Below are 11,678 nucleotides of genomic sequence, written 5' to 3' on the forward strand. Positions count from 1 at the left end.
TCGCCCTTAGTATTTATTGGACTGAAAGACAGAATGGAAACGTTCTCTGGGTTGGACACAGAGCAGGGAGAGAGACACAAAAGAGGAGAGAGACACACACACACACATGCCCCGACAGACCCTTATATGCAATGAACAGGACCAATCCCCCGGGCTGTTCCACCAGTAGGACCCCCACCCCACCCCCCATGTCGTTATGTTAGTTGAAGTGATTCCTGTCAAAATTATCCATGTGACGTGTCTGCTGCATACTCGACTGGAGGCCATGGTTGAGCTGTCTCCTCCAGCGGGGATGTGTCCGACGTGTCGTTTCTGTGGTCTGTTCCTGTGATCTGTTTCTGTGGACTGTTTCTGTGGACTGTTTCGTATTAGACGGTCTGACTATAATTGACACGTTGCTTCTCTCTCTCTCCCTCTCTGTCTCTTTCTCTCTCTCTCTCCCTCTCTGTCTCTTTCTCTCTCTCTCCTCAGCTCACATCCACTGGGACCCCCAACAGCAGCCAAAAGCCTGCCTCGGACAACAAAGGTGGGTCTAAGTGCTGCTTCTTCTCGCTGAACATCTGTCTTCCTGCCTCTCTCTCTCTCTCCTCCCTTCCCTCCCTTTCTCCATCTCCGCCCCTGTGCACTCTCCACCAGTCCCTACCTTAGCCCGGGGCAAAACACAACCCACTGCGTCTCTTTTCCTGCGCTAACCCCACAGATGCTAACCACACAGCTAGCTACCGGAAGCTACGCTAGCTAGCCCCGGGCTAACGCGGCGTAGCACCAGCCAGAGTCTGGCGTAGCCTACAGTATGTCACAGGTATCCACGGCTACTGTTCTCTTTAGCTCCCTTTAGATAAACTGCCTGTTGGAGGAAGTTCTAACGCCCGAAGACCAAAACTATGTCTAGTTTTTATGGGGTTGTTAACTTTATCGTCGTGAGCGACGGTAGTTTACTTTTGTCCAGAACACCGTCGATTCTCTGCGCTCGTTGAAAGTAGAATCGATGTGTCTGGTTTAGTTCCGAAACGTCAACATCGTAGCTCACGCGCTCGGGACTGTCAGAGGCGATATTCTTCGCCCCCTTTGCCCCCCCCCCCCCGACCGCTCGCCGCGTCTCACCTCAGTCCTCCTTACCCGACTGACCCCTCTCGTCATCCCTCCTCACCCCCCCCCCTCCCCTTGTCTCTGCTCCTCACCCCTTGACCTCCTCCTCCCTCTCCTCTCTCTCTTTCTCCCTTGGTTGGTTTTCCATCTCAGCCTGATTGGGTCTCTTCAGACAGTGTAAACTAGAGCTGCTACAACTCCTGGCCTTAGAGACAGACCTGTAACTCAGCCTCTCTCTCTCTCTCTCTCTCTCTCACTCTCTTACGCACGCACACACACACACACACATGCAGCCACACACACACACGCTGGTCTAGACCTTGCCAAACTTGGTAAAGTTCAGCAAAGGAGAGATGTCGGAGTTTCTATGTGAGGGAGGGAGATTTAGGTTTGTGTCGAAGAGGTATGTGTGACAGTGTGTGGGGGTGAGTGAATAAGTGTGTGTGTGTGTGTACAGTATTTATGTGTGTGTGAGGAGGTGAGTGAGTGAGTGTGTGTGAGTGATTGAGTGTCTGTGTGTGTGTGTGTGTGTGTGTGTGTGTGTCTGTGCCCTTTTGAAATTGAGACCTTTTTTCCTGCTGAAGCAGAGCTATGCATGATGATAGCTTTACCAGGAAACCCGAGTCGACAAACTATGGATTTATCGTTTAATGGATTAGCTATTGTTTGAGCGGGCTATTTCCTGGGGTTAACCTTTGACCTTTAATCTCTGAACCTATCAGGGAAAGTGCCGGAGAAGCCCCCGGTAGAGGACCAGGAAGAGGAAGTGGACATCGACCTGGAGGCGCCGGAGACGGAGAAAGCAGCGCTCGCCATCCAGAACCAGTTCAGACGCTTCCAGAAGAAGAAGAAGTAGCACGACCTACTGAGGGAAAAAAGAAAAAATTAGAGAAAAAAAAAAAAAAAAAGAGTGATTGAGAGGGTAAATGAGTGATGGAGGAGAGGAGGAGAGGGGGAGCAGGAATTCAATCATCCCAACTTTGAACCGCCCGACGTCCTCGATGTGAGAGGGGAAGGACGTGGGAAGGGGGAAGGAGAGGAGCGGAGAAGAAGCAGAATTTATTAATCCACAGTACAGCAGCATGAGAAATATCCCTCCGCCTTTGCGGAAAGCCCGACATCTCACCCCCCCCCCCCCTGCACACCTGGCGGCCCCCAAACGTACACCTTTCAACCCCCCCCACCCCCCCAATCACAGGAAGTCCGCTAAAAACGGACAGACGCCTCTCTGCTGTCAGGACTAGCACAAAAAGGGGAAGAAAAACAAAGAATCCAAAGCAGATCTATAAAAGAACAAGCACATTTACTGTTCCCAAGTCCTTCATTCCATCACGAAACCTCCCCCCCCACATTCTTTGTGTGATAGATTTTTTATTTTTAGCATTTATTTCATCTCTCTATCGCTGTGTCCTCCTCTCCTCCTCCTCTCTCTCTCCTCCTCTCTCTCCTCCTCCTCTCTCTCCTCCTCTCTCTCCTCCTCTCCTCCTCCTCTCTCTCCTCCTCTCCTCCTCCTCTCTCTCCTCCTCTCTCTCCTCCTCCTCTCTCTCCTCCTCCTCTCCTCATTCTGTCTCTCATGTAGGCCAGTCATCCGATCACCTAGGGGGACGTGACCTCACGGTGACGCCGGTGGTCATGGTAACTGCGGTTGCCGTGGCTAACACTTGCGGTGAAAAAAAAAAAGAATAGGCTTATTGGCCGGCTAGTAAAACCTCATCCTATTGGCACGTTGTTAGATGGACAGCTTGTAAAAATAGATGTCATTGGCTAACGTGTTATTTTTAGGGTGGGGTCGGGGGTTGTAGTCATCCCTGGCGTCAGAGTTCTAGAGCGAACAGACAAAATCACATCATTGTCCCTTAAGTGACGAGTGACACTTGTCTCTTAAGTGACAAAAAAAAAAAAAAAGTTAATTAAATGGCGGCTCCACGGGTAAATATCCCAAATGTCACCCTGGATAGCATTGTAAATGTAAAGGTCAGCCCGGGTGTAGGGTTACTTCCTGGTGCGGTCGCACTGGAATCTGAACCCACATTTTCTTTAAATAAACACTTGATAAAGATTCTGACCAGGTGCCAGGCTCTAACCCGATCCACATCACCTTGAGTTCAGACGGAGGGAGAGAGAGAGAGAGAGAGAGAGAGAGGGAGAGAGAGAGAGAGAGAGAGAGAGAGAGAGAGGAAGTTAGATTGAGGCTGTGACGTACTGTAGAGAATGACTGCATTGTGTTGAGGGAGAGAGAGAGAGAACGAGAGAGAGAGGTGGGAGACCAGAAAAAGGACAAGACAAGGAATGAGAACGCACGTGACCACCTCTCATAAACAACGCTTTAGCCAGCCACGCCGAAAAGCTAGCGATTGGACAGCGCGGCTGGGAGTGGACAGCGCGGCTGGGAGGTATTTACACTGAGCAGACGTAAACAGAGAGCTGGGTCCTGCTCCCCCGTATCAATCACTCTGATCCCCTCTTAATTAAACGCCCAATCTGAAGCACAAACCTGACGCATGCTCCTGCCCTGCAGACACACACACACACACACACACATGCTCGCTCTCACACAAACACACACTCACTCACACACACATGCTCAATCTGACGCACACACACACACACATGCTCACTCTCACACAAACACACATGTGCTCACTCTCACACAAACACACACTCACTCACACACACATGCTCAATCTGACGCACACACACACACACATGCTCACTCTCACAAACACACATGTGCTCACTCTCACACAAACACACTCGCTCACACACACATGCTCAATCTGACACACACACACACATGCTCACTCTCACACAAACACACACTCACTCACACACGCAATGACACACACACACACACACACACACACATGTGCTCACTCTCACACAAACATAATCACTCTCACACAAACACACACTCACTCACACACACATGCTCAATCTGACACACACACACACATGCTCACTCTCACACAAACACGCACTCGCTCACACACACATGCTCAATCTGACACACACACACACACATGCTCACTCTCACACAAACACACACTCGCTCACACACGCTCTGACACACACACACACACACTGTCACACCTATTCCAATGCACAGAATCCCTGTCAGTCAGAACAGTTATGCACACACAACCCCCTCACCAACACACACACACACACACACACCAATCCAATATAGCACATTGACCTGCCCCTAAAAAGCAGACCCACTCTCTCAACATCCCTCTCCCGACTAATTAATATAGTATTATTATTGGAATGTAACCTCTTTTCTAATTTAAGGACGAAATCAGCTGCAAAAGGCACATCTAGCACACCCATGTCACTCGAGATTCACTCAGATTCGGATCCACTCCTCCTCGCCCCCCTCTTCGCTTCTCCCCCTCCCCCGCCTCTCCAACTGTCAATCCCTCAATTAGGATGGACATTATGTAGCCGTAAGGTCAGGTTTCGGGTTGGGTGGGGGTGGGGTTCTTCTTTTCGCGTCCATAAAGCAGCTGTTTTCGACTGTACAACATCCAGCCAGTGGTGAACAACTTGTCGTGCCTTGGAATCATGATGCGCTCAAGGTCTTTTACTGCACAGCCTCCACCTAGCAGAGGACATGGAGGTGCTCCATATGCCAGTCGCATGTTGTCCAACCACGAGGCGAATGGACTAGCGCGCAAATTTAGTTACCTCCCCGAGTCCCCAGATCTGCCCTTTGCCCCCCCCCCCCATCCTCCCGGAAGCAGGAGTGAAGACCTGAGGTGTTTGGGCGAATGAAATAAACCGTAACACCCCTTAGCCAATGAGAGGTCAGTGTGGAGCTATACCTGCTACCACTCATAGCCAATCCGCTCAGGTCTATACCACCTGTACCTTCTCTGGTTCTGTGAAGTTCAATTGGTAGAGCATGACGCTCGCACACCACCGTGGTAATGGGTTCGAATCCCGCTTGCTCCACCCATACTGTACTGCAAGTCCCTGTAAGGGCAGAAGATAAGATAAACAGCTGTATGTGCTCGTTAGTATAGACTAATATCCAAATGAGTTTTAGGGGCTTGGTGTTGATTTGGGCCTCAGATACTGTAGGTGTCCCAATCTGCTATCACCCACGGGACACTGGCATGCAAGTAAAACCGTCTTTTTATTCATGACAATCACCCCCCCCACCCACCCCCCCACACACACACACACAAACGTACACACACCCGAGAAATATCTCACTCTGCTATCTCTGTTAGGAACCTATCTCTCATATTTAAGACACATATTCTAGTGGCACTCAGTCACCACCATCATCATCATCATCACGCCTCCTCCTCCCAAGACCCCACGGTTCTGTTCACTCCGTCGGAGGTCGTCCCATCTCCTCCCCCGGCCGCCATCCGTTTTAGCGCTTTGTTAGCCTGACCTCGTTTCGCTCCCCCCCCCCCCTAAAGGCAAGCAGGCGGTGGGTCTCGTGAAGGCGTCGTGGTGCTGAGTGAGAGCCTAAAAGCTCCTCTCGCTACTGTGGTCATGAATGGGAGAGAATGGGGCCACGGAGACGTCGGTCTTGAGATGGCTTTAGTCAAGATTTCTTTTTTTTTCTGAAGCTTTTTGTGATTCCATCAGCAACTAGAGCTTGGCGAGTGGAGGTTACTTATAGCCCATTAGTACGTCCACTCCTACTGTGTCCCTGGTATCCATACTTACATGCGCATCAAGAATGCTTGACCAAGACTTGCCTACCGCCGCACTTCGGTAGTATACAGCCGACGGTTATTGGGGCGCGAGAAAACTGATTTGGAATCGATATAGCTTTAAAAGCCATACTTCTACCCCCCCTCCCCCCGAACAGACCGGCATCCAAGCCTTGCAGTTTCAGTGAAATGTCCCTTTACCTTTGTTCTCTTGTGTTCTGTGTAGAGCTGTGAAGCAATAGCCCGGTTTAATACAGCGGCTTGACCCCAACATCCACTTACACTGAGTGATCTCAGCAGTCCTTTCAGGGTGAGACCAGACAGCCACGTTTCGAAGGACAATAGCTGAGTACACTTAGCCTGTCACACGAGGTCGAATAGACCTTCAGGGTTCGGATGGTTCCAGGAGGAGTTGTCGTCATTTAAAGGTTTCTAAAAGCATTGCAGGACGACAAATGTATTTTGTCCGTTGAGGAAACTCATCACCGCGAAGCTAGTGTAACGATGAAGCGAAGGTTCAGCGCGCAGCTTTTCCTCTCGTGCGTTTTTGTGTTCGGGCCGGTCGTTTCCGGCCGTTCCGTCCTCCGTGGCGTGGCTGAACGGCGACCCCTGACCTTTCAGGGAGGCGGTAGCCAATCAGGAAGCCCCATCGAAAACCATCCCCTCTCGTAACCTCTTTGACGGGGAGCAACCAATCGAGAACATACACACCGGTACTTCTCTTCAGACAACTGCCTCTTCACCTGGGACTTAGGCCATGTTCAATGTTTTATTTATTGGTGTTGTTTTTAATTATGTCTATGGGCTATTTATGCGGATAATTACCTACACTTCTGCCTGCCTGTCAACCCATGTTGTTTGTTTATTGGTATTTCCTGTTTGTGACGTTGATTGACATTGCACCCTACCCCATATGCAGTAGAAGCAGAGTGAATGGAGGGGGGTGTGGAGAGAATGCACACCAACACTCCCTATTCTGTCTGTTCTGCACTAATAAAAAGTTTTTGCTGCATTATTGCTTAAGAACTCAACCCGTTGTGACGATGTTTTTGTTCATAAAAAAACCCATAAAATAACATAAAATGTTTAAAAAAAGTACGCTCAAAAACATAAATAAAGACTTTAAAAAATAAAAATAAAAAAATAAAAAATAAAAGTCTGTCTACCCCCCACCCACCAACCGGGCCCTGGAGAGGGCCCTGGTTTAGCTCCGTGTTCCTGTGACTCTCGGTTCCTCTGACGTCCTGTAAGAACCCGCCACGAGCCCCTCGAGATTCGGCTTACGTCAGCGCCCCTCCGCTGCGCTCCTTCAGGGTTCCGGTTCCACCTCCGGATCCTCGGTTCTGTCCCGGCGTCCCTCCGGACCTCCTTATCATCCTGCGTCAGCTGTCTCTCCCTCTGGACTGCGTGCCTCCATCCGCCGTCTTTTGGACTTCCTAGTTTCGCTCCAAAGCCCCCTGGGTGTAGTCGTTTTGAATGTGTCCCCTACCCCAGGGTACTGTTCCATTAAGGCAGGCAGAACAGCTTAATGATGTGCAGACATAGCCTCATTAGTGCTGCTGTAGCCACCGCTGCCCCCTTGGGGTCTGGATACACTGCTGCAGGCTGGCATCTCGGCTGCAGGCTGTCTGTCTGTCTTGTCTGATTGACTGACTGCCTGCTCTGTCTCCCTGTCCGTCTCCCTGCTTCACTGACTCCCTGCCTGGCTGGCTGGCTGAGGTCCCCTATGGCTGTGGTGTATACATAGTCTTCCAAGTCACAATACACTTCCTGAGGGTCAGAGAGTTCAACAGGATTAGGCCTACATGAATAACACGGGACTCCCACCAGGAATTAGACTGATCCGCCTCCACGCGTTACGCTACGGAGCACACTGCCACTGCGGTACCATGGCGCCCACTCCAGGAACTCCACTGAGCCGTAGTGTCCGTACGTTATGGTAGCACTGCCGCCTCTGGGATGTAGTGACTGGAAACATGAGTGGCAGTGGCCTAGAGAGATACTGTACACATCTCCAGATGGGGGAGGTGTGAGCTAACCGCTGGAGGAGAAAAACACGCAGGTCTACTGGAGTGGCACTCGGGGACTGAGGAGCATTTAACTAACGGTCGATTGGATCTAATTTGATCTATTGCAACGTTTCTTCCTAGTACTAGACTACTTCACACAATGAGTCACCGCCGCAGCTGCGAAGAAGTACCCCGACCGGAAATAAAATCACCCTAGAGCGACGGATGTCATCACGGTCACGGCTGTTGAGGGTCACCGCGTCGAGTCCCGCGGGGGTCACGACGGTTATCGGTCACGCCCAGATTATGACCCTAACCGCTGTATCTTAAGTGTCCGTGACGAGCACTGTTGCATCCGCTGGGGGATGGAGTGGGGTCGCGTGGGAGGTCTGTATGTGCCCCCCCCACCACCCCCTGCTGTGTTAGTTAGTGTTGATGTTTGTAACTCAACCCCCCCCCCCTCCCCTCACTAACTGTATGTGTGTAAGAGAGGGAAGAGATTGAAAAGATGGGGAACATGCTGTAGGAGGAAGGACAGCCTAGCCTACTGCATGTTTGTCTGTGTGTGTGTGTGTGTGCGTACTGTATACAGTATATGTCTATGATGGAGAAACTATCTAATGTGCAATAGTGAGGGGAGAGCAGAGCTATTTCATGGTCTTTATGAACTCGGCAGAGAGGACACGTCAGCTTAGTCGCGCGTGTGTGTGTGTGTGTGTCTACCTCCATGGTGTGTGTGTGTGTGTGTGTGTGTGTGTGTGTGTGTGTGTGTGTGAGAGAGAGAGAGAGAGAGAGAGAGAGGGGGGTGAGGGGATGAAGACAGGAAAAATACAGTGCCGAGTTACTCCCTGCAGCGGGCCGTGCTAAGTGCTGGATTGCGGAGGAGGTGAGAGTGACAGGAAGGGAAGGAGAGAGAGAGAGAGTGGGGGGGGGAGGAGAGGGAGGAGGGTGTAGCAGCTATTTATAAACCTGAGCGGGAACACTGAGGGGTCGCGGACGGAACAGAGAGACGGGGGAGAGCAGGGGTCGCCGAAATGGACGCGCGCATGAAAACATGGAACGATTCAAAGAAAACAGAGAGCTGGAAAAATCTGACTTCCAAATAGGGGGGATGAAGAGAGAGAGAGGGGGGAGAGGGACAGGGGGAAGAGAGAGAGGAGAGGGAGAAGAGAGGGAGGAGAGGGACAGGGGGAAGAGAGGGAGGAGAAAGACAGGGGGAAGAGAGGGAGGAGAGGGACTGGGGGAGAGAGGGAGGAGAGGGACAGGGGGAAGAGAGGGACAGGGGGAAGAGAGGGGGGAGAGGGACAGGGGGAAGAGAGGGAGGAGAGGGACAGGGGGAAGAGAGGGAGGAGAGGGACAGGGGGAAGAGAGGGAGGAGAAAGACAGGGGGAAGAGAGGGAGGAGAGGGACAGGGGGAAGAGAGGGAGGAGAGGGACTGGGGGGAGAGAGGGAGGAGAGGGACAGGGGGGAGAGAGGGAGGAGAGGGACATGGGGAAGAGAGGGACAGTGGGAAGAGAGGGAGGAGAGGGACAGGGGGAAGAGAGGGAGGAGAGGGACAGGGGGAAGAGAGGGAGGAGAGGGACAGAGGGAGGAGAGAGGGAGAAGAGAGACAGGAGGAAGAGAGGGAGGAGAGGGACAGGGGGAAGAGAGGGAGGAGAGGGACAGGGGGAGAGAGGGAGGAGAGGGACAGGGGGAAGAGAGGGGGGAGAGGGACAGGGGGAAGAGAGGGAGGAGAGGGACAGGGGGAAGAGAGGGACAGGGGGAAGAGAGGGAGGAGAGGGACAGGGGGGAGAGAGGGAGGAGAGGGACAGGGGGGAGAGAGGGAGGAGAGGGACAGAGGGAGGAGAGAGACAGGGGGGAGAGAGGGAGGAGAGGGACAGGGAGAAGAGAGGGAGGAGAGGGACAGGGGGGAGAGAGGGAGGAGAGGGACAGGGGGGAGAGAGGGAGGAGAGGGACAGGGAGAAGAGAGGGAGGAGAGGGACAGGGGGGAGAGAGGGACAGGGGGAAGAGAGAGAGGAGAGGGAGAAGAGAGGGAGGAGAGGGACAGGGGGGAGAGAGGGAGGAGAGGGACAGGGGGACGAGAGGGACAAGGGGAAGAGAGGGAGGAGAGGGACAGGGAGAAGAGAGGGAGGAGAGAGACGGGGGAGAGAGGGAGGACAGAGACAGGGGGAAGAGAGGGACAGTGGGAAGAGAGGGAGGAGAGGGACAGGGGGAAGAGAGGGAGGAGAGGGACAGGGGGAAGAGAGGGGGGAGAGGGACAGGGGGGAGAGAGGGAGGAGAGGGACAGGGGGAAGAGAGGGACAGGGGGAAGAGAGGGAGGAGAGGGACAGGGGGGAGAGAGGGAGGAGAGGGACAGGGGGGAGAGAGGGAGGAGAGGGACAGAGGGAGGAGAGAGACAGGGGGGAGAGAGGGAGGAGAGGGACAGGGAGAAGAGAGGGAGGAGAGGGACAGGGGGGAGAGAGGGAGGAGAGGGACAGGGGGGAGAGAGGGAGGAGAGGGACAGGGAGAAGAGAGGGAGGAGAGGGACAGGGGGGAGAGAGGGACAGGGGGAAGAGAGAGAGGAGAGGGAGAAGAGAGGGAGGAGAGAGACAGGGGGGAGAGGGAGGAGAGGGACAGGGGGGAGAGAGGGAGGAGAGGGACAGGGGGAAGAGAGGGAGGAGAGGGACAGGGAGAAGAGAGGGAGGAGAGGGACAGGGGGGAGAGAGGGAGGAGAGAGACGGGGGAGAGAGGGAGGACAGAGACAGGGGGAAGAGAGGGACAGTGGGAAGAGAGGGAGGAGAGGGACAGGGGGAAGAGAGGGAGGAGAGGGACAGGGGGAAGAGAGGGACAGTGGGAAGAGAGGGAGGAGAGGGACAGGGGGAAGAGGGACAGGGAGAAGAGAGGGAGGAGAGAGACGGGGGAGAGAGGGAGGACAGAGACAGGGGGGAGAGAGGGACAGTGGGAAGAGAGGGAGGAGAGGGACAGTGGGAAGAGAGGGAGGAGAGGGACAGGGGGAAGAGAGGGAAGAGAGGGAGAGGAGGAAGAGAGGGACAGGGGGAAGAGAGGGAGGAGAGGGACAGGGGGGAGAGAGGGACAGGGGGGAGAGAGGGGAACACATTCACCTTGACTGACACCCGAGACACTAAAATAGATACTGTAGATACAGGGACTTTTACCTTGACTGACACTCAAATAGATAAGATAGAGACTTTACCCTGACTGAGAATCTCAATATTCCGAGCTGATATCACATCTTTACACCATCGTAGGACTTGGACTGTAAAGCCTTTATTGAAGGTTACACATGCATGCAAGCACACAAACATTGTTAGTCTACACACACACACACATGTGTAATATTTATAAAGTTTCTGATCATAAGACTAGGTTTCAAAGATGAGCACTGTTGAAGAAGGGCTGAATTTCTATATTTGCCTAGTGTTTTTCCAAACATTAAAAATGAGTGGGATATCATGTTAATGACCTCAAAAGAAATAACTGCTCAGTAGAATTGTTCCAACAAGAAAACATGAGCATTGAAGCTCCCACAAAGGACACATACCCATAGTTAAATAAAGCACTTTTATTTGGAAAAGAACATTAAAAGCAACAAAAAGAAAAAATGACATTTGACAGTATTCCAATTCACGTGGGCCTAACGCGGTCCATTCCGAAGGTCATGACCCCAGACCTCTGGCCTGTCCCCAGGTCAGGGCAGAACACTGGGAACAGTCTGCTCCCAGCCTGCACCTGGGTGAATGTGTACAGGTGGTGGGAGCCCCCAGCTAAGTAGAGGGCCGAGGTGCTCTCCCGGGAGTCGTAGCACACGCCGCTACGCCGTCGTCGTCTCGCCCGCCGGCGTCCCATCGGCCGCCCCTCCCTGCACCGGAGCGTCCGGCTGAACTCGTCGGCCCGCCTGTGTGGCCAC

At 53.0% G+C, this 11,678-nt stretch overlaps 1 protein-coding gene across 1 annotated transcript in view; it reads left to right on the forward strand.

The window, feature by feature from the left end:
* znf219 (zinc finger protein 219) overlaps nucleotides 1-1,945 on the forward strand; it is a gene marked incomplete at both ends in the record, with an annotated part of 29,894 nt that extends 27,949 nt beyond the window's left edge. Inside the window, 1 exon segment of the mRNA XM_084451579.1 lies at nucleotides 1,812-1,945. Within this exon segment, the coding sequence (XP_084307705.1) occupies nucleotides 1,812-1,945 (134 nt within the window).
* Nucleotides 1,946-11,678: the final 9,733 nt, after the last annotated feature.

Source organism: Borostomias antarcticus (assembly GCF_949987555.1).
Source record: "Borostomias antarcticus genome assembly, chromosome: 17".
Lineage (NCBI taxonomy): Eukaryota > Metazoa > Chordata > Actinopteri > Stomiiformes > Stomiidae > Borostomias > Borostomias antarcticus.